Here is a 23,931-nt window from a genome sequence, read left to right as displayed (position 1 = left end):
CCTGACTCCAGCTCCTTGCTCCTCCCCACTGCACCATTGCCCCAAGCTCCTTTCCATGACTTCTCACTCCAGACCTGTTCTGCCTCTTGACTACAGCAACCCAGCCTAAGGTGCCCTGGGCAGTCACCCCCATCAATAATGTAAATACTATATATACACGGAGAGAGAGCCACATCTCATAGAGCTGGAAGGGACCTTGAAAGGTCATTAAGTTCAATCTCCTGCTCTCTTGGCAGGACCAAGCAACACCCCCAACAGATTTTTTTAAATCTATTTGCCCAAGACCCCTAAGCACCTTCTCAAGGACTGAGTTCACACCCCTGGGTTTACCAGGCCAATGCTCAAACCACTGAGCTATCCCTCCCCAGAGAGATCAGCCAGGGTAAGGACACTCCCTGTGCCAATGGAGAATGAGCTGCCAGTTCCAGGTGAGTCTCAGAGCATCCCCCTGTGAGTCATAGCCCAGGTGGGGGACCTGACAGAGCTGCAGTGTGTCCTGACAGACTCTTGGCCCTCAATGGAGACAGAGCAGAGAGTTGAGTTACTGACAATGGCAACCGGTGAGAGACCTACAGGGAGGGGCACCAGCCATGTGCCTACCCCACACCCTGCAACCCTTCCCCTCTCTCCCTCCCCCTGTTCCACCCCACTCTTCCCCTGCCATCCCCTATTCTGCCCCCACCTGTCTCTTCCCCCAGAAGCACCGTGCCGCTGCCGGTGAGTCCCTCCCCACCCCAGAGCAGTGTGGCCCAGAAGCAGCTTCCTGTCTGGGAGAGGCACGGGATGGCCCCTGCTCTTACAGGGAGAAGCACTGCACTAAATGGCGAGTGTGGGCAGGTGGAAGAGGCAGGCGGGGGACACACGTGAGAACAAATGCCACAATCCCAAGGACTGGAGAGAAGCTTTTGATACAGTCTCCTGCAGTACCTTTGTCAGCAAGTCAAAGACGTATGGCTTGGTGGGTAAAAAGCCGGCTCAACCATTGGGTTCTATAGGTAGAGATCAATGGCTCTATGTCTGGTCGGTGGCTGGTATCAAGCAGAACACCTCAAAAACCAGTTCTGTGGCTTCTTTTGTTCAACATCGTCATTAACGAGCTGGACAAGGGGATGGATTGAACCCTCAGCACATTTGTAAGTGGCGATAACTAGGGGGAGAGGTTGATACCTGGAGGGTAGGGATAAGACCTTGGGAGACCTAGACAAATTGGAGGATTGGACCAAAAGAAATCAGTGGAGGTTCAGAAAGGACAAGTGCAGAGGTCTCTTCCAACTCTACAATTATATGATTCTATCAAAACGAAACAGAAAAGGAGCAGAACCACCAACTCAAGCACAGTCCTCAAAACTGACATAACTGAGCAAATGTTGAAAGACACTGAACCAAGATGAGTCAGAAAAATAGGATGAACCTGGAATAGGACTGCTTCTCAAAAAACCTTGCAGACAAGAGATCAAAGGAAGTTAAGAAATAGCTCTGTTTTGACACAGCCGAATCAACACTTAAGTTTTGAAAATGAGAACACAATGTTATTGGGAACCAAATGGACTATAGCCCTTTTTTGTTAAAATATGGTAAATGATAAAAGTTTATAGGAATGAAGAAAAGATACACTTGATGGAATTCCCATTTTTTAAAAATTTACTAAAAAAATTAAATGGATAAATTTTAACAATCCCTTTACTTAAGAAATCCAAAATAAAATACACTGAAATCCAAAATTAAAATTAACTGCATAAAAATAACCCTGTATTTAAAAAAAAATACAATCATTTAAATTAAGCCTGTACATTTTCCTTTTATTTTAAAATAATTGAAATAAGACCTCAGAAAAGCCAGGTAAATCTGCAAATTTAACGTAACGAGAAGGTTTTTGTCATCTTCATCACTCTGCCTCTGTTCATAAACAAACTCCCTGGCCCAAGCTGTTAGCAGCACAGAAGTCAACACATTCTGCAGTCAAGCTCTGACTTGTAGGTGCTGAGCACTCCTGCCTTTCCATTGCTTGACACCCAGAGAAGCCCCAGTGTCAGCACATGTGCTTTGCAGATATTCCCTACCAGCAGTTAAGAAACCCTGGATCCTGGAGTGCATCATGTGTCTTTTAATTTTCCCTGTCTGTGCATTTCAGCCACTGATTATTTCAATTTTTGATGTTTAAAATTATGATAACACAATTTCAATGTTTTTGGCTGCACCAATGTGCAGAAATCAGCCCTGTTCCTGCCAAGACTGGGGCTGAACTTTACTCACTTTAGCATATCTCCTCGCATGTTAAGTTTGCAGGTGCGTTTCTAGGATCAGGTCCTGCAGGGAAATCATTCCAGCCTAGGTAACAGAATAACTATTGAAATACTAAAAATGAATGTTATCTCCCCAGCAATTCATAGACCTGCTGAGTTCAGGAATAATTATAATTTTTTTAAAGATCAAGGAAGACAGAGGAATAGGAAAATGCTGTGTCACTGGAATTTTTTTTTGTGATATGTCTATAGGAGTAAAGTACAGTAAACTCTCTCATATCTGGTATTCTATTATCCAGAACTCTCAAATAACCAGCATTTTAACCACAAGTAAATTTTAGTTACCTTTTCCAGAAGTACAGTACAGTGAAAGTAAATACAAATAAATACAGCAAATACAATATAAATTTACAGTGTACAATACTACTGTTGTTGGTAAATGAAGTACTCTGCATACATTTTTGTTTCTTAATATCTAACCTGATTTCTCTTTAGCATTATGCATTGCTAGGTATACCTCTCTATCATCCAGAATATTTGAATATCCAGCAACCTCGTAGTCTCAGAGCTGCTGCATATGAAAGAGTTTACTACATACAGACGGTTTGTAGGCCTTTTCAGTACACAAGAAATGCTATATTTTTGGGTTATTGGGAAAACTGAAATGAGCATTTTACCCACATATTAACCCACATATTAATGTAATGGATAAATCTGCAGAACATCCGCAAAGCAGGCAGGCTGTGCCAAACATATAAACATTCCTAACAACAGGTGAATGAAACAGATGAAAACTCATTGCCCATTCAGACCCCTCAGCTTTCCCAGCAAACAGTGGGCTGTACAAACACACAGGTAATGAAGTTGAGGTGGTGGGCGTTCTTGTACCACCACTGCACAGGTTTCCCATGAAGGATAATGCTCTGACTTACAACTCACTGCCAGGACAGTTATTTACAGCAGTGTTTCTTAAACTTTCTGAGACTGTGGAACACCAAAAATAATATTTTTATGCACTAGGTCTATGAAAATTTTCTTAAAAAAATTCTCAGACCAAAACAACAATAACATACACAAACAGCTTTTTCCATTGAGACCCAGAGAAGCCCCAGTGTCAGCACATGTGCTTTGCAGGCATTCCCTATGAGCAATGAAGAACCCCAGGATCCTGGTGTGCATCACATGTCTTTTGATTTTGCCCCTCTATGCATTTCAGCCATTGATGATTCAAATTTTTGGTGCAAAAACAAAATGAAGTAATTCAATCAGGTATCATAGCAATGAAGAAGTAATATTGCATCTGGTTCTCGTATCAGAAAACATAGACCCTCGGAGTATGCAACCAAAAAAGTGTCGGATGCTCTCAGCCCACCTGTGAGTTGTTCGTGGAACACCACTGTTCCATGGAAGATAGCTGCAGAAATGCTGATGTACAGATTGTGAACTGTATCGGCCAGCTGCCTGATCTGACAGACCAGCTCTGCCAGCTGCCGGACCTGAGACACCTGCCCTGGGCTGCCTGCAGCTCTGCTCAGAGGCTCTGTATTGGGAACAGCTGACAGCTGTGTCTGCAAAGGAGGAGGAGAGGAGGTACCTGGCATCCCCCTCTCCCCTCCAGCCAGGCAGCTTTGAGTGAGTGAAATCATTCATGCCTGGGCCTCAGGTGACTATGTTTGGATTGGGGGGGAGGCAAGGAAGGGGAAGTGGGGATAGTAGCCCCATCCCCACCCACACCCCAAACCCTCTCATCTGCACCCTGGAGCTTGCATCCCTGAAACCCAACCCTGAGCCCCACCCAAACCCCAGGCCCTTCATCTGCACCCTGGAGCCTTCACCCACACCTCTGCACCCTCCTTGAACCCTCCTACACTCCAAAGCCCTCATCTGCACCCTGGAGCCTACGCGCAATGTTCTCCTCCATCCCTGAGACACTCCTACACCCCAAACCCCCCATCTGCACCCTGGAGCCTGCAGTCCAGCCCTCTGCTCCAGCCCTGAGGCTTCCCCACACCCCAAACCTCTCATCCACAGCTCTACCCCAGAGGCACAGTTCTTACCCCTTCCAACCTTACGTAAGGCCAATGAACCCGGGTCATCAGCAGTAGAGAATGAACCAGTGACCCTGGGGGCTGAAGCCTCTACAGCAGCACTGTCCAATTGGCTCCCCATTTGCAAATGTGGCTCAGAGTCACACACGTGGGGCGCCCCTCCGGCTGCTCCGTGCACACACCCACCATGTGGTGGGACACACGTGTGGCCACAGTGGCTTAGGCAGCTCGTCTGGCCCCAGCAGCACAGCAGCTCAGGCAATTAGTGTGGCTCGGGGACTGAGGCACAGCTCAGAGGCTGCAGCGAGGCTCAGGTAGCGCAATTCCAGTGAGTAATGGGCTGGCTGCAGGGGAGAACCATGCAGGGGGAGGCCTGGCTTGGCGGGGCACTATCTGGAGGGGCCTGGTTGGGGAAGGGCTGTGTCATTCTGAGGAATTACACTTGGACACCACTGCTCTACAGCATGAGCACAAAGCCAGCCGGCTCTCAGCCAAGGCTGTAGAGCAGAGGGTTCACTCTCCTTCGTCAGTGGTCTCAGTGCCTCTGGGGTTACGCTTACACGGCAGGTGGGTGGGGAACTTGCATTTGCTTTGGGCATCACCAAAAATTATACACACCTGCTGCTTGTGTTCTTTCAGTCCTCTCCACCTTATGAACTACCCTGGTACATTTATCTCTGGTGTTCCGACACCAGGGGCCACTGCCCTACAGAAAAATCAGCTGGGGACCACGCAAGTGAGAGGCAACCCCCACAAAAACCCAACTCTCACAGATGCAGCCCCCAGCTGAGATACCTCAGCCCTTGGCAATCCAGCCTCACGGTGGGAGAGAGAGGGAGAGGAGACAGGGTGGACCAAGCTTCAGGGCTATCCACAAGCTAAATTAACTCTTTTGGGGGCCCCAGTGTTAGCAGATTTGAGGCCCCCAGGGGCTCTGGGGTGAGGGTAAAATGAGGGGTCCTGTGTGCAGGAATGCTAGGGGGTGGGATAGGGTTGGGGTGGGGTCTGGGTGGAGTTCAGGTACTGGAGTGGGCTGGGAGTAGAAGTCTGGAAGGGTGCAAGGGTGTCTGAGTCAGAGGAGGTGCAGGTATGGACCAGAGCTAGAAGAGCCAGGCAGGAGTGGAGTCCAGGAACAGATGGGGGTTGGAAGAGTTGGTGAGTTAGAGCAAGAAAGAAGTGCTGGAAAGTACTGGAGGGGGTGTCTGGACAGGAGGGGTGCAGGAGTGAACTGGTGCTGAGTGGGGGCACAGCATGTGAGAGAAATGGGGGGTACATGGGCTAGCCAGGAGGGGAGTGGCACTCTATCATTTTATAACTGGAGATACACCTCCCCTAGAGCTGGAAGAGACCTTGGGAGGCCATCCAGTCTAGTCCCCTGCCCTCTTGGCAGCACCAAGCACTATCCCCAATATCTATTTGCTACAGTCCCAAAAGGGCCTCCTCAAGGACTGAGCTCACAACTCTGAGTTTAGCAGGCTGACATCAAACCGCTGAGCTGGCCCTCCTCCACCCGCTTACTCGGCTCCAGACTCCCTACTGATCCAGGTACCGAAATCCAGCCAATGGGAGCAGTGGGGAAATCCCCCACGGGGAGATTTGGGGGCTGAGTGACGAGGGTGGTAGTGTGTGGAGCTGGTTCTTTCCCCTCTCCCAACCCCTCCCACAGCAGAACCTCTGGCCCAGATCTGGGCCGTGGGCTGGGGTTTCCCAGCCTGTTTCTACACAAATCATAAAAGCTCTGTTCCACTTCATGGCCTCAGACGCAGGCTGGTCTGTCCCTGACACTGTATGAAAATGAATCGACGTTGTTCCGATTCTGGGTCCCTCACTTGTTCTCACTCAGTTTTCAGTTCTCTTGGGTTGGTTCTACTCCACTGAACCCCAAGGCCGTTTCCCTGACCCAGGACTGACCCAGAGATTTTTGGTCTAAGCAATGTTCCTGTGGTTTGTAGCAGAGAATGTCACCTACCTCTGGCTCTCCAGCAGCAGCAACAGCAAACACAGCTCCCAAGGCATTACCACTGTGCTGTGTTTGCATCGTGTTGTGTATAGATAGACAATTGGAACTGAAAGTAAAATTGGTCTGGGTGGGGCCCTCCTACTTACTGGAAATCACACCTTTGGAGAAATATTGCCTCCTGAATTCACGTCACAATCCCCCGCCCTTCGCCCAGCTGGTACTTGGGCCAGTGCCCTGCACAGCCTGTGATGTGGGGTGAGGAGTTCAGATGAAATAGGAAGCCCTGTTGCTCAGGCTCAGGACACAGTTTATGGGGCTAATCTCACCCCAATTTACCCTGTTGCTGCCCCCCCATACTGAGGGCAAAATTAAGCACACAGAGCTCATTGCAAGCTCAGGTTGCTGTACCCCATGGAGTGTGACTGGCTTTCTGCTCCCCCAACTTGGTTTGGGGGGACTTCTCAGAGAGACAGTTCTTATCTGTTTTGGGGGGTAGCAAAAGAATTTCAAATCCACACTGTACCCAGAAGCTGCTGGGCTGGAATTCATGTGCAAATTTGAGACCAATAACCAGGGGTGAGGAATCTTTTTTGGGTCAGGGGCCTCTGACCCACAGAAAAATCCGCCATGGGCCCCATAAAAGTGAGAAGCCAAAAACCCTCTCACGGATGTGGCCCCTGATTAAGACACCTCACTCCCAGCCCCACAGGCAGGGGCAGAAGGAAAGGTCAAAGTTCAGAGCTTCCCCCTGCCAGATTCACTCTTCTGGGGGCCCAGGGCAGGACCAGGAATGGGGGTTCTGGGTTCAGTGTGTGGGACGGGGATGTCGGGGAGCAGTTGTGGGGTCTGGACAGGAAGAAGGGTAGAGAAGCGGGCTGGGGGTGGGAGGGAAAGCACAGGACGGAGATTAGGTGGGGAAGTGCAGGAGCAGGATGTGGGCTGGGTAGGAGGGGGGTGCAGGAATACCCTGGGAATGTGAGATCTGGGTGATTGGGCGGGCACTGTCACTGTTTCCCTGCCCCTCCCCGGGTGGGGAAACAGCCCAGAGAAATGCTGCTTAAAGAGCTTTTCCCTCACCACTCCCCCCCAGCCAGGCAGGGAGGGGTAGCCGAGGTTGAGTGCGGAGCCCAGATCTGCTTTCTGCCCCTGCCAGGCAGAGCCCATGGGCCTGATCCTGCCCCAGCTTCCCTTGCTCTGGCCCACAAGGCTCCAGGCTCCACACTCCAAACCCCACTGAGGGGCAGAGGCTGGGGACGGGAGCCCTGAGCTTTGGGGACAGGATCCAGGCAAGCTGCAGGCCAGATCCAGACCGAGGCCTGCGTGTTCCTCACCCCTGCCATGAACCAAGGACTAAACAGACATTGGGAGTGGCTCTCACATTGCAGTCAGCAATTTCCCATTCCGGTTCTCTCACCTCGGTTAGAAATGTTCTCCTCAGTGCTTCAGCCCATGTGAGGGAAGAAGACATTGAAGATGTGCCTGATGTGGGTCAAAAGAGCAGGGTCAAAGATGGAGCAAAGGGCTGAGTGACAAGGAGGATGGGGTGACAGAGAAACAATGGGAGGGCTTAGAGGGGAACCTCAGTAGCTATTGACTGTGTTACTTTTCCACTGACTGGGGGTATGAGTGATGTTTCCAAAGAATTCTGTCCATCAGTCTGTCTGTCTCTCTGTGTTCCACTTGAAGCTGATGTAGGGGAGAGAAACTAACAGTTTTGGGCGGGGCGGCGGGGGGGGTAGTGTGATTGGCTGGGCAGGACAACTGGACTGGGAACACTGGAGGATTGGAGGCTGGGCAAGGAGACAGAGACTGGGAGAGGGTTAGGGTTCTGATCTATTTTCTAGCATCCACTCTAAGCCAAACAGAAGAAGCAGAGGGAAACACCTTGACTGGGCTAGGCCTGACCTAATCAATAGGAAACGTAGGATACACAGTGGCCTTGTGGAATATCCTATTTCAAAATAACACTGCTACGTACTAAAATGCATTTACACATACACATACAGCCCATTTCAAAATAGAGCCTTTGGACGAGTATGGCTTATTTCAAAGCAGGCCCTACTCCCCATCTTAACAGCACCTATTTCAAAAGAGCTATTTCAAAATCGGCACTATTTCTTGTGCACAGAGGTTCACCAATTTCTGAATAAGCCAACTGCTTTTTTTCAAATTTATTCTGAATTTGTTTTGAAATGGGGGTTGTGTTGTGTAAACGCTAGCATACTTATTTCAGCATAACAGTTGTTATTGCTGTGTAGACTTAGCCATAGAAATTCGTTCAAGCCAGGCCTGATCGCTCTCCCTGACCAAACACAAAGATCCCTGATTGAGGTCAGAAGACTCTGGTGTAACAAAGTGAAGCGATGACAATCACTTCATATAATCTGATGTCTCCAAAGCAGAACAATTCCCTTCACCCTACGTATGATAAGCCCTTGTTATGCCAAACTTTGCTAATGGCTGTCCCACTGGTGTCAGTGGTTTATAAAGAATCGAAATCAGGAATAAGCAAATTGTACCTGTAGAAGGGTCTCCTTCATCTCACTCTTAGTTTGGTGTGAAACCCTGTAGAGACGGAGTCCTGGTCAGCTTTTCCATGGGGCAGGTCAGTACTGGCTTAGCTGAAGTATCTCCAAAAGGACACTGTCAGCCTGAAGTCCCTGACACCTCTGGGAAGCAGAACTCATGTACATTTTGTAAGCCTCGTGTTAAAGCCACTTTCACTAGCAAAAATATGCTTTTGCTGATAGAGCTTACTTTGCTCGAGAACCAGCCTGAGCTAGGCTGGCAAAAGAGCTTTCCAGCTAGTCTAAGCCTCGTCTACATTCGGAGGCTCTCGCTGATTTAACTATGTCAGTAAAATGTTCAGGTGCGCACCAAGCCCGAGAACACGTGACGTTACGTCACCAATTTCTGCTTCATTTGGGGAACTGACCTGCAACACTCGAAAAATCGGTCTCCCCTCAGGTTAAAGGGATAACACCCTTACAGACTGTTCCAGGCAGTTCCCCCAGAGAGAAGGGTTGTGTCTCTCTCAAATGGCAGACTCTCCATGCTAACCCTCCAGAGTATGATGGGTCCCTCAGCTGTGCCTTATCCCCTCGTCCTACTGGGCTGTTTGGCCATGTGTCTGCCTCTTCACCCTCACAGCCCTTGTCTCCCTGACTCCATGCTGAGTGTGGGGCCCTGTCCCCTTCATATTACTGACAACAGCAGAGGAAGCTGACATGTAAGTAAACACTCTCTCAGAATTCACCTCCCCCAAACAAATAGGAGGAAGCAAAAGTGAATGCCCCTTTTCCTACCAGCCCAACACTGCAAGGGGCATTGTGGGCCCAATTCCACCCTCAGTATGTGGAAGGCAAGAGGGCAGCAGCAGGGTACACTGGGATGAGACTAGCTCCATAAACTGTGTCCTGCACCTCAATCCCAAGTCTTCCAGATTCTTCTGCTCTCCCCACACTGCTGGACACACAAGCAGGGTAGGGGACTGGACAAACTGTCCCCGAGGAGGGGGTTGCTGTAGAGTGAATTCAGTTGACTACAGTTCTTCTAACGTGTGATTTCCAGTAATCTGAAGAGAACAAAAGAGCCTCCATACACACCCCAACCAACTATTCTAATTTCAGTTTCCAAAGGACCATTTATATATCCTGAGGCAAACCCAAGCACAGCAGCATTTCATCCAGAGCTGTGTTTGCTGGTGATTCTGCTAGAGAGCAGAGGTAGGTGATATTATTTATTGCGGAACACTGGGAAATTTGTTAGAACAAAAACCTTGGGCCAGTTGTGGAGAGCCTCTCCCCAGGGGATGCCTTGGGTCTGAGTGGAGTAAAACTGAATCAAGGCAATTGAAAACTTAGTAAAAGCAAAGTAAAGGGTTCAGTGCAATACTGACTTGTTTTCATACTGTGTCCAGGGTGTGATCGCCACTGCCAACTTTTCTTCCCCATTTATCGCCCAGGGTCCAAATTGTTAAGGAGACATCCTGGTAATGACTAGAGGAACCACCCCAGTACTGAACTGAGATTTGAGATTAATCTTAAGTAGCTTTTTGGCATCAAGACATGCAAAGTTTTAACACAATGCTTTTGCCACTGCTTTTTGGAAATACTTATGCCTTGCATGTAACGTGTGGATCTCATGAAAAAATGTGCAGAGTTGCATTTTTAGGGGGGCCTTTTGGATACTATAAAAGCTACTGAGCAGTAAGGAAGAGCCATATTCTTTAGGGAACATCTATACAATATGGTTAGAGAAGTACCAACCTCTTGGACCTCGTTAACTGTGTGTTTCCGCAGTTCACTTTGTGAAAACAGTAAACGCAATGTCTTCTGATGGGTGTGAATGGACAATGAATGAAGACAAGCTCATAGGCATCTTTATCCCACATGGTCCTCTCCTTAGTGAGGGATAAGCAATGCAGTTTGAGAATTGCTGTTTAAGGACTCTTGCTTTGCAATTAACAGGTCTCTCCATTGACACACAAACTTTCTTTGAGCAATAGCAGACAACGATCCTTCATTTAAATTCTCATGAATTTAACACATGAAACAATTTAACATGATCACTCTGTGAGCGAGAGGTAAATACAAGGATTTGCATAATGAACAGAGAAAGCCATTTGCAGGGTTATAAAGCTGTGAAGATGGCAACAGTAGCATTCCATCGTTTTCATTAATTTAGAGCAAACGTAATTACTGGGCATGTGTCATGCAGATGCACTGTGATAACATCTCCCTTGGGTCTACTGTAACAAGTAAATTGGATAAAGAAGAGCATATCGTTTTAACGTTTCCTTGAGACACACACACAGATAAATTGCCCTGTTACTCTGTTTTGAGTTGGTCTGTCTGCATGACAGAGCAGGTAACATGTTACACCAGGGCCGGGAACCCCCAGCCTGCAGTTCGGATCCAGACCATGGCTCGCCAGGATCCAGACCCCAAGGCTTGGGCTCCACTCCCCTGCACCTGGCCGGTAGTGGGGGGGACAGAGCCCCGAGCCTTGCAGGCTGAATCAGGTAGGACAGGGCCAGATCCAGACCATGGGCTGTGCCAGGGGGTGGGGAGAGTAGGAAGCATGTTGGCCCAGCGCTGCTGCTGTTTGTTGCTGCTCCTCCAGCTGGGGGAAGGTGAGGGGGAGCAACACTGCCTGGAGGCTTTATTCTACTGCTCTCATTGGCTGAAATTCCAGCCAATCAGCGGGGCAGAGGGCGGTGCCTGGGAGTGGGGGAAAGGGCACAGAGTCATGTGCATCTGGTGGAGCTGCAAAGGTAAGTTGCACCCCTCTTGCCTGGGCCCCAAGACCCCCAATTCCTCATGTCAGATTTATGTCCATTCGTCCTTTGGTGCAGAGACTGTCCACTTTGTGCAATGTCCTTTGGAATACATAGACACCTATAGGTGAGCACTTTGATCTCCCTGGACATTCAACAAAGGGTTTAAAAGGAGCCATTCCTCTACAAAAGGATTTGACCACAAGATTATAGGGGAGACATCTAAATTGGAATTCACTGGCAAATTTGACATTTTTAAATTAGGCCTTATCAGAGATCTCAATTATCTTATGCATTTCAAGGGCAATTTCCCCACCTTTGATATTCGCAGAATTGGCACACATCCCACTTCACTTGCTTCATCTCCTGGTCCTGCTAGTGATAGATAACCCCCTTTTTCGACTCCTTCCTCCCTCCCTGCCTTCTCCCTGCTATATAAAGCCTGCATTCTAACTGTCTACTCCAATCTTACCCAGGAAAGCTCATTATTTAATAAATGTGTTAGCCGCTAAGGTGCCACAGGACTGCTCGTTATTTGTGCAGCTGCAGAGTAACACAGTTATCCCTCTGAGACTTTTCACAGCTGTGCGAGTTCATGACTTTCTTCTTTTTTGTTGAGATTCTATGGCAGGTCAGGAGACACACACATCCCCAGCTGAAGAAGAACAGAAAACTGGATGTTTCCCAGCATGGACAAACAAAAGAAAAAATCAACTCAAAGGTAAGAATTTCCCAGAACTTCCTCTTCCAGAACCCTCCCTCAAAGGAAGAAAGGAATAATACACTGTGGTACAGGGATAGCATTGACTGTCCCAAGTGTTTCAAAAATCATCTGTTCAGACCCTCTAAAAACAAAGAGGAGACTGGTTTTAAAATCACAAGAGTAGAAATATAGTTACACTGTAGTTCTTGGTTTGTTAATTCCCCACTGTTTTTTCAGCCTTTAGGGCAAAGCCTGCTGACAAATTCTGTGGAGTGTCTCAGGGTCAAAATTCAACCCTAAAGGGATAGACGAAGGGCAGACTTCCCTACATGCAAGGGACGATGACTCCCCTAACCTTCTCCAACCTCCTGCAAAGGGGGAGTTGCCATGTTTGCCTCCCTATCACTTATTGCTGTTCTATCCCCATCCCATTCCTGCCCACATAAGCCTCCTACTCCACTCATATTCTTTGTAGTGTCTTCTGCCCCCAGCACTCTTTGCAGTCACCTGCCCCTATTTCCCCACCCTGTCCATTTATAGTACCTTACCCCTCACGTCTTTCCTCTGTTGCATCTTATGTCTCTGAGATTTCCTGAGCCCCGCCCACCTCTCTCAGGCTATGTCTACACAGCAGCATTATTTCGAAATAAGCTGTTCCAGAAGAGATTTTTCCATAATAGCGTATTTTGAAACGGCTCGACTGCACACAACATGCATTTTTAAATAGCCCTCAGTGAACTAGCTCTCAGCTCAAAATACAGTGTGTACACACAGATCCTATTTCAAAATAGAGCCACCGGACACACTATGGCTGTGTCTACATTTGCATTCCTCTTTTGAAAGGGGGATGTACATAAAACAAGGCAAGAAGGGTTTTCTCGAAGATGGGGTTTACTTTCAAAAGAGTAGTGTCTACACTGCTTTTCTTCTTTCGAAAGACGAATATGCAAATGAGGTGCCAGGTATGCAACTCTGCACCTCATTTGCATGTTTGATTTACCTCATGTGCGTGCCTCTTTCAAAAGAAGAATGCACGTGTAGACACAGCCTATAGTTTATTTCAAAACAGCAGCATGTAGACGCTAATAGTTATTTAAAAATAGTGGCCATTATTTCGAAATTACTTTGTTGTGTAGACCTGTCCTCAGTGCCTCATAAGGACCTCTCCTGCTTCCCCCTTCCTCTCACAACCTCAGAGTTACTTGTCCAGCCATTAACCCACCAAGTCCAGGAGGTGGTTCTGGTCCCTAAGGACACCCTGGATTCAGTTTAATTGAAAACTGAAGGAGCTGGGAGCCATTTCTGCTGGGGGCAGCCTTACATCCACTTATACAGCCTGCAGTGAATGATCTTCATCTCACTTGAGGACACTCTCCTTTTAAGCAATACAGCGATCATTTCTAATGTGGGAAATCTCAGGAGATTTAAGCCACGAACAAGGAGATCCGGAGGGATTTTCAAAAGATACCAATTAACTAAAAGTTCACACTAAGGCTGCATCTAGACTAGAGCCATCTCTCACAAGATATCTTCCAACAAAACTTCTGTCAACAGATTGTGGCCGGACACCCAAGCAGACCGCTTTTTCCATTCGTTCTGTTGACAGGGAGTGGCCAGACTGCCCAGCTGCTCTCTCAACAAAACAGCCCCTGAAACCCTGTCAGGCAAGGTACACCCTTGGACTGAGGTGGAGATGGACGTAGGAGATGGACGTGTTGAGAGTCTCTGGGTTAGACTAAGAGGGGTAAAAAACAAGGGTGATGTCCTGCTAGGCATCTACTGCAGGCCGCCTAGTCAGGTGGAAGAGGTGGATGAGGCTTTTTTTAAACAACTAACAAAGTCAAGCAGGGCCCCAGATTTGGTGGTGATGGGGCACTTCAACTATCCAGATATATGTTGGGGAACTAACACAGCGGGGCACAGACTATCCAGTAAGTTCTTGGATTGTATTGGAGACAATTTTTTATTCCAAAAGGTTGAAAAAGCTACCGGGGGGAAGCTGTTTTAGATTTGATTTTAACAAATAGGGAGGAATTGGTAGGCAACTTGAAGGTGGAAGGCAGCTTGGGTGAAAGTGATCATGAAATCATAGAGTTCACAATCCTAAGGAAGGGTAGAACAGAAAACAGCAAAATAGAGATAATGGATTTCAGGAGGGCAGATTTTGGTAAACTCAGAGAGCTGGTAGGTAAGGTCCCCTGGGAAGAAAAACTGAGGGGAAAAACAGCTGAGGAAGGTTGGCAGTTTTTCAAAGGGACATTATTAAGGGCCCAAAAGCAAGCTATCCCGCTGTGTACGAAAGATAGAAAATATGGAAAAAGACCGCCTTGGCTTAACCAGGAGATCTTGCATGATCTCAAAATAAAAAAGAAATTGTATAAAAAATGGAAACAAGGAAAAATTACAAAGGATGAATATAGGCAAACAACACAAGAATGCAGGAGAAAGATTAGAAAGGCTAAGACACAAAATGAGCTCAAACTAGCTACAGGCATAAAGGGAAACAAGAAGGCTTTTTATAAATATATTAGAAACAAGAGGAAGACCAGGGACAGGTAGGGCCATTGCTCAGTGAGGAGGGAGAAACAGTAACAGGGAACTTGGAAGTGGCAGAGATGCTTAATGATTTCTTTGTTTCGGTCTTCACTGAGAAGTCTGAAGAAGGAATGCCCAAGATAGTGAACGCTAATGGGAAAGGGGTAGGGTTAGAAGTTGAAATAAAAAAAGAACAAGTTAAAAAGCACTTAGGAAAATTAGAAGTCTGCAAGTCACCAGGGCCTGATGAAATGCACCCTAGAATACTCAAGGAGCTGATAGAGGAGGTATCTGAGCCTTTATCTATCATTTTTGGAAAATCATGGGAGATAGGAGAGATTCCAGAAGACTGGAAAAGGGCAAATATAGTGCCCATCTATAAAAAGGGGAATAAGAAAAACCCAGGAAACTACAGGCCAGTCAGCTTAACTTCAGTGCCAGGAAAGATAATGGAGCAGGTAATTAAAGAAATCATCTGCAAGCACTTGGAAGGTGGTAAGGTAATAGGAGACAACCAGCATGGGTTTGTAAAGAATAAATCTTGTCAAACTAATCTGATAGCTTTCTTTGATAGGATAACGAGCCTTGTGGATAGGGGAGAAGCGGTAGATGTGGTCTACCTAGACTTCAGTAAAGCATTTGATACGGTCTCTCATGATATTCTTATCAAAAAACTAGGCAAATACAATTTAGATGAGGCTACTATAAGGTGGGTGCATAACTGGCTGGATAACCGTACCCAGAGAGTAGTTCTTAATGGTTCTCAATCCTGCTGGAAAAGTATAACAAGTGGGGTTCCGCAGGGGTCTGTGTTAGGACCGGTTCTGTTCAATGTCTTCATCAATGATTTAGATATTGGCATAGAAAGTACGCTTATCAAGTTTGCAGATGATACCGAGTTGGGAGGGGTTGCAACTGCTTTGGAGGACAGGGTCATAATTCAAAATGATCTGGATAAATTGGAGAAATGGTCTGAGGTAAAAAGGATGAAGTTTAATAAGGACAAATGCAAAGTGCTCCACTTGGGAAGGAACAATCAGTTTCACACATACAGAATGGGGAGAGACTGTCTAGGAACCACTACAGCAGAAAGGGATCTAGGGATATTAGTGGACCACAAGCTAAATATGAGTCAACAGTGTGATGCTGTTGCCAAAAAAGCAAACATGATTCTGGGGTGCATTAACAGGTGTGTTGTGAACAAGACACGAGAAGTCTTTCTTCCGCTCCACTCTGCGCTGGTTAGGCCTCAGCTGGAGTTTGTGTCCAGTTCTGGGCACCGCAGTTCAAAAAAGATGTGGAGAAACTAGAGAGGGTCCAGAAAAGAGCGACAAGAATGATTAAAGGTCCAGAGAATGTGACCTATGAAAAAAGGCTGAAAGAATTGGGCTTGTTTAGTCTGGAAAAGAGAAGATTGAGGGGAGACATGATAGCAGTTATCAGGTATCTAAAAGGGAGTCATAAGGAGGAGGGAGAAAACTTGTTCTTCTTGGCCTCTGAGGATAGAACAAGACGCAACAGGCTTAAACTGCAGCAAGGGAGGTTTAGGTTGGACATTAGGAAAAAGTTCCTAACTGTCAGGGCGGTCAAACACTGGAATAAATTGCCAAGGGAGGTTGTGGAATCTCCATTGCTGGAGATGTTTAAGAACAGGTTAGATAGATGTCTATCAGGGATGGTTTAGACAGTACTTGGTCCTGCCATTGGGGCAGGGGGCTGGACTCGATGGCCTCTCAAGGTCCCTTCCAGTCCTAAGCCGCATCTACACGTGCACGCTACTTCGAAGTAGCGGCGCCGACTTCAAAATAGCGCTCGTGACGGCTACACGTGTTGGGCGCTATTTCGAAGTTAACTTCAACGTTAGGCGGCAAGACATCGAAGTTGCTAACCCCATGAGGGGATGGGAATAGCGCCCTACTTCGACGTTCAACGTCGAAGTAGGGAACGTGTAGACGATCCGCGTCGCGCAACATCGAAATAGCGGGGTCCTCCATGGTGGCCAGCAGCTGAGGGGTTGAGAGATGCTCTCTCTCCAGCCCCTGCAGGGCTCTATGGTCACTGTGTGCAGCAGCCCTTAGCCCAGGGCTTCTGGCTGCTGCTGCTGCAGCTGGGGATCCATGCTGCATGCACAGGGTCTGCAACTAGTTGTCGGCTCTGTGTATCTTGTGCTGTTTAGTGCAAGTGTGTTTGAGAGGGGCCCTTTAAGGGAGCAGCTTGCTGTTGAGTCTGCCCTGTGACCCTGTCTGCAGCTGTTCCTGGCACCCTTATTTCGATGTGTGCTACTTTGGCGTGTGGACGTTCCCTCGCAGCGCCTATTTCGATGTGGTGCTGCCCAACGTTGAAGTTGAACGTCGACGTTGCCAGCCCTGGAGGACGTGTAGATGCTATTCATCGAAATAGCTTATTTCGATGTCGCTAAATCATAGAATCATAGAACACTAGGACCGGAAGGGGCCTCGAGAGGCCATTGAGTCCAGTCCCCTGCCCCGACGGCAGGACCGACCACTAAGCTATTTTGATGTAGCGTGCACGTGTAGACGTAGCCCTAATGTTCTATGATTCTATGATTAATCCTGGGTTTTCACATGGAGATGTTCTAAACTGCTAAGGATTAGCATGTAGTTTTCTTGTATAGACTACACTAGTTAAAGTATTCAAAGCCATTATAAATCTAATAGTATTTTTAACTGAGATGCAATTTTAATGCACATGGAAAAATTGTATGAGGACTACCTTCGGGAAGGTCTTTTTGCTCCTTTTCTGGATCCTGATGAATAGCAACTTTTTGTTTCTGAGTTAAAGAATCTAGGTGGAAATCTGAAGAAAAATACATTATTACCATTTAATTACTAAGGCTCTAGATTTGCTAAGCAGCAGACAAAACACATCTGAATGTCCTGAGTGCAGAAGTTTTCATTGAATCAAGGGCCATCCATCAATTTGTAAACTCATCTCTGCCTCTAAAAACAGTTCTTCTGCTTGAGTGGCTGACAGCCAGACAGGGGGCAGACAGAATCATCAGGGCAAGGTGGAAGGGGCCTGGGTCCACACTCCTGGAAAAAGCATGGCCTGGGGCAGAAGGCAGGGTGAGGGGGATGCTAGCATCTCCTGCCAGTCTTTTTCACCTCCTGGAGCATGCCATGTGGGTCTCTGGCCATCACTGCTGCAGCCAGGAGACCTGGACCCTTTTTGAATCACTGGGCCTCAAAGCAATTGTCCCATTTATCCCCCTGCCAGTGAGCCTACAGGCAGCTCCCCACTCAGCCAGTGGCTAAATAGTCTCTATTATATTTATTATTTGTATTCCGGAAGCACCTAAGATACACTTCTATAATTGGGGCCCCTCTCTGTTAAATCAGCGACTGATCCAGGGACTCAATGAAGTCAATGGAAAGACTCCTAGCGATTTCTGTGGGATGTGGATGAGGCCCTTCGTTAAGTAGTCTGTCTTCCTGTATTGTAACATTCAGAGAATGGTATCAGTAAATAGCAATTTCTAGTAAAGTCATCAAAAAACTCGTTCTGAAGCTAGTTCCAGTGATCATTGACAATGTTGGGATACAGCAGCCAGCAGCAAGGGCTGTAAGAGGTCATACCTTTGGGAAGGTCTTTCTCTACCAGTGCTGGTTCTTGCAGGGCGTCAGCTTTCTTCTCTGGAATAAAACAAATGGACAAAGGAGCCAAGAGGAAAAATTCATTAAGTGAAATTCTTTTTCGACAGGCTCTTCCATAACACTCACCACTGAAGTATCTGAACATCTGCTGGCAGCGCATTAAGCAGCCTGACACACATCTGTCCTCTCAGTTCTGTCCATATCCTACCCCACAGAAGTGTGATCGGGGCATGTGTTGTTTTTTGGATTGTGTATGTTAGAGAGCTCAAGAAGGCCAATGAAATGCACCCTGCACTTTGGGTAGAAGTTGGTGAGGTTTGTGATGGTCCTTTGGTCCTGAGGGGCATTAATTCCTCAGTCTTGGGTCAGACCCTAAAAAAAAAGCTCTGCTCCAATTTAATTGAATAGAACAAATGAGTTAATTTGTGAGTTCTTGTTTACTTTTGAGGTAACCCACAAAGGGAATCTGAGATGGACATAAAAAGGGGTTTGGGATTTAACTAAACTCCCTTAAAAACACTGAGCTTGTCCTTCAGCAGCACTTCTCAAATTGTTTGGCCTGCAGCCCGTTGCGCTCAAGGCAGACCTTTCTGTGGACCCACCAGCCAACCACTCACTATGAGAAAATGCCTTCAATGATCTCTAAATATCTAAAATATTAAATTATTCATCTTAAGCTACTGGAGCTATAACATTATGGGGTGTCTATAGCCAGTAAGAAAGGAAATATTATTAATCAAAATAATTAAACAGAGTAAGTGCTTAAACTTTATCATGGTAGTTTACCAGACTTTGTTTTAAATCAAGGAACATATTAATTTATGGACAAAACAAAATGTTTCAATATTGTCTTTATTTATGGCTGGGGTGGCGGGCAGGGGCCAATGATCCACAGACAAAAATCAGTTGGGGGCTACAGAAGTGAGAGGCAAGCCCTCCACCTCCAAACCCCCTCAGCACTCACTCATGTGCGACCCCCCCCCCCACTGAGATATCTCACTCCCCTGGTGCTTCAGCATCACGGGACAGGAAGCAGGGAAAGGAAGCAGGGAGAACCAAGGTTCAGGGCTTCCAATGCACTAGATTAACTCTTCTGGGCTACGTCTACACGTGCACGCTACATCGAAATAGCTAATTTCGAAGTAGCGACATCGAAATAGCCTATTTCGATGAATAACGTCTACACATCCTCCAGGGCCAGCAACGTCGATGTTCAACTTCGACGTTGCTCAGCCCAACATCGAAATAGGCGCTGCGAGGGAACGTCTACACGCCAAAGTAGCACACATCGAAATAAGGGAGCCAGGCACAGCTGCAGACAGGGTCACGGGGCGGACTCAACAGCAAGTCGCTCCCTTAAAGGGCCCCTCCCAGACACACTTTCATTAAACAGTGCAAGATACACAGAGCCAACAACTAGTTGCAGACCCTGTATATGCAGCACGGACCCCCAGCTGCAGCAGCAGCAGCCAGAAGCCCTGGGCTAAGGGCTGCTGCACACGGTGACCACAGAGCCCCGCAAGGGCTGGAGAGAGAGTATCTCTCAACCCCCCAGCTGATGGCCGCCATGGAGGACCCCGCTATTTCGATGTTGCGGGACGCGGATCGTCTACACGTCCCTACTTCGATGTTGAACGTCAAAGTAGGGCGCTATTCCCATCCCCTCATGGGGTTAGCGACTTCGACGTCTCGCCGCCTAACGTCGATTTCAACTTCGAAATAGCGCCCAACACGTGTAGCCGCGACGGGCGCTATTTCGAAGTTACTGCCGCTACTTCGAAGTAGCGTGCACGTGTAGACGCAGCTCTGGAGTCCTGGGGTTAACAGATTTTGTAAGTCCTCCCAGTCCTCTGGGGTGAGGCCAAAAGTGAGTGCTTCAGTGTGTGGTAGGAGGCTGCCAGGGAGAGGTACAGAGATGAAGGGTGTGTATGGGAGGTAGAGTGCTGGATCAGGTTAGGACTGGGAGGAAGGGTACAGGAGAGAGCTGAGGCGGGGGTGACTGGAAGGGAGGGAAGGTGAAGCAGTGGGCTAGGGATAGGCTGTCTGGCCAGGAGCGATGGCGGTTTGGTGGGCTTGATCTGGCCAATGGGCCATATCTTGCCCACCCCGATCTATACACTCAAAAGCTCTCTCAAAACTTTTATCGAGGTCTGAGGTGTGTGGCTAGGATTGAGTAAAACAGACAGAATGACAAAGATTATGATGGTCTCCATTCGTTCTCTAGCAAAAGAAAATGTAGACACATTATCTTTGGGCCCATCTACTCTATGGATATTTACTGAATCTGTAGTTATTTTCCAAAATGGTTTATTTTATATGTAATGTGTATCTACACACAATAGAGTTAATGCACAGTTCCTCATTGTGTGGAGTGTTAGTCAGTGGTCTGCTTGTGAGCTGGGTTGAAACACAACTAGCAGAGTGTATGTAGTCAGCATCTATCCTTGTTTCTCTACTGTGCAAATATTTACATTCAGATAGATACATTTCTTAAATATCTCTCTCTCACTGGAAATGTGGACACATTCACTATTACAGCTATCACATTATTGCCCTATGAAAAATAAATATAAAATGCAACTCACCACAGCAAAAGTGTAAATTCTGATCTAAACCTGGAAATAAAACCTCTAAACACCCCAGAAACTGCTGGCAGGCAAATTCTCCCTTTTTCTGTATCAGAATCAACAATTTTCTTATTTTCTTCTTGGGATCCTCCTCAGTTTTATCCAAAGTATTGTACTCCTGCTCTGTGACAATGGACTGGGAGAACAATTCATCCAAGATGACTTCTTGGTCTTTGTGAAGAATTTCAGTTAGCTTTTTTCTTTCTTTACGTATGATCTCTGAGGGATTTTCACCAAAAGTTTTTTCTAAATCACAAGTCCTAGAACAGAACAGGTATTTGTTATAAAAAGAATAAGAAATGAGACTTATGAAGCAGTTATGGTTAATTTTAATGTATATATTTTTGTTGCAAAATTGGGACCTTAGCAGGTAATCTGCTGGTGAGACAGTTTGACATGGAGAATAAACATTTTCTTCTCAACTCTTTTGCATATAACTGATAGAAAAATGTCTCTTCAACTGATTTTTCCCCCCTTCTTGATGTTTGAAAATAAACATGTTGAGAAATTTTTGAAATGTGTTACTTTGAAATGATGGGGAAAAACACATTTACTTTCTGCCTTTCTTCCACTTTTATTCCATGGTAAAATATGTTAAAAATAAAACACAGTTGTTTCAATTAAAAGAAAACTAGAAAGTTCACAGCAAATTTAAAATGCTAAAAATCCTTTGCTGTTCTCCCACCACAACTACTGTATAAGTATTTCTACCAGCTGTTTTGAACAGACGATTTCTGTGCTAGTTGTTCCATCTAGTGTTCAAAGCTTGCATTACAGCATCAGAACAGGAAATAGTAACAGAGGGAGCCGTGCTATTCTATATACTATCAAAACAAAAAGAAGTCAAGTAGCACTTTAATGAATACCAAAATAATTTCTTAGGTGAGCTTTCGTGGGACAGACCCACTTCTTCAGACCATAGCCATTGATCTGATGAAGTGGGTCTGTCCATGAAATCTCATCAACAAATAAATCATTTTGTTAGTCTTTAAAGTGCTACATTTCTGCTGTTTTGTTTTGTTAAAATCAAAACTGCTCTAAATGGGCCCTAAACCACAGCACAACTACATTCTGTAGGTAATCCCTGCTCCAAAGAGCTTTCAGTACATTTTTAGGTATTCTACAGCCCTGGGAACATTTATTTTCAGTTGTAAACAAGTAAGCACTATAATGTTGCACTTGTTATTTGAAGCCTACCTCCAAGCCATTGGAAATTTAAACATGGTAATAAAACTATAGTTAATATAAAGAAAACAGAAGAAGACAGAAATTAAAACAGAAACGGGACAAGCGAGATCTTCTGGGAAGATTTTAAAACAGACGAAGCCTTGATGAGGAGGAGACTTGCTGGGAGTTCCAGATGGGAGGGAATTGCACAGAGAGTGGTGGTAGCAGGGCTATTGAACCTCTGTGCTGTGATTATGGTAGTTGCTGGTGGTTCAAAGGGATGTAGAAGAAGACAGAGGAAGAGCCATCCTGTCCTTAGAATGAGGTGGGGTGGCAGCTCTGGGTCCCTATGGATCAGCTCTTCTCCTGGGGCACTCACCTAGCAAATGCACAGCAGTGTTGCAGGGTGGAGGAGCCTTCTAGAGACTAATTCAGACCAGCAGAAGACCCCAGAGCAGCTGCATCCCTCCATCCAATGTGGCAGGTCTCTGTTGCTGTGGATCTACTGTCTCTATCCCTGCCCCTAGAGCACCAATCCACAGCAAACGGGGCTTTCAGATCTCCTCTGGAACGTTCTTGCCGCGTCCTTCCAACCCCCTTGCACAGTAGAACCACACCAGCTCTGCCATATGAAGGGCTTTCTTTGGCTCTTTCTCAGGTTGGAGGACTTGGCTGTGTAAGCAGTGAGGCCAAAAGACACCACAGGCCCTGGGGCAAAGTGGGAGGGAGGCTCAGCTCCAAGTCCCCAGAAGGAGTGGGGCAAAGGGCACTCAGCCCTTTGTCCCACCACACAGAGTAGTGGTCCTCAGCACTTCAAAAGGGACCAGGGCAGCGGTGGTGGCCAGAGCTCCAAGTCCCTTTGAAATGCCATGCCTGGAGTCATGTGTCCCTGTTGCTCCCACACCCCTGCCGGTGGGCCTGGGTATGAGAACATATACGTTGGTGGCACTTGGGGCTGACAAAACACATGGATTTTCCAGTTCAAATTCTGCTAATTTGCATCCTTGTGAATCCAGATTAGCTTCACTGGCATAACCACGGATTTACACCGGTGAGACTGACCAGAATCTGGTTCTGTGCACATGGACATCAGGGTGTGGGGGGTTTTTTTGGGATTAACTGAAAGCAAATACTGAGAATTTTCACAATCATGCAGGAAATCTCTAAATGGTCTCGAATCCCAGATCCTCATAACTTTTCAGAGACTTTACCCTTTTGTTGGTGTTCCTGGTGTAGTGGATCCCTCTGGCTCCTTTGCAGGAGTCTTTGCTGCCAACTGGGCACCAGCCGGTGCTGACTGTGGCACGTTTCTCAGGCTCCAAGGTCCAGTAAGTTCATCTTTCTGGAGAGGGGGCAGTGATTGTCCCTTACCTTTTAGGGCAAGACAGTGGTGATGTGGTGACTGGTTAATTGTGTCCTCATCCAACAAGACCTGTGGGAACTGGGTCACCAATTCCTGTAGCTCTTCTGCCCCTAAGTCTTGTCTGAGGTCTTCTGGATGGTGCTCAGTAAGTACCTCTGCCATTTCAACGTTTTCTATTATTGTTCCTTCCTCTTCGTTGAGCAATGGGCCTACCCTGTCCTTGGTCTTCCTCTTGCTTCTAATTGACTTGTAGAATGTTTTCTTGTTTCCCTTTATGTCTCCAGTTTGATTGAGCTCATTACGTGCTTTCGCCTTGATAATTTTGCCCTATATTCCTGTGTTATTTGTTTACAGAGTAAACACTCGATTCAGTGGACCCCAATTCAACAGACT

At 46.8% G+C, this 23,931-nt stretch overlaps 1 protein-coding gene across 1 annotated transcript in view; it reads right to left on the bottom strand.

Annotated features, from left to right (window-relative positions):
* LOC142015185 (interferon-induced very large GTPase 1-like) overlaps window positions 1-23,700 on the bottom strand; it is a 39,121-nt gene extending 15,421 nt beyond the window's left edge. Inside the window, 5 exon segments of the mRNA XM_074998601.1 lie at window positions 17,501-17,572; window positions 18,364-18,420; window positions 20,967-21,268; window positions 23,387-23,517; window positions 23,692-23,700. Of these exon segments, the coding sequence (XP_074854702.1) occupies window positions 17,501-17,572; window positions 18,364-18,420; window positions 20,967-21,268; window positions 23,387-23,517; window positions 23,692-23,700 (571 nt within the window).
* Between the last annotated feature and the right edge of the window lie 231 nt (window positions 23,701-23,931).

Source organism: Carettochelys insculpta, chromosome 6 (genome assembly GCF_033958435.1).
Source record: "Carettochelys insculpta isolate YL-2023 chromosome 6, ASM3395843v1, whole genome shotgun sequence".
NCBI lineage: Eukaryota > Metazoa > Chordata > Testudines > Carettochelyidae > Carettochelys > Carettochelys insculpta.
This window is presented reverse-complemented; position numbering and strand designations above follow the sequence as displayed.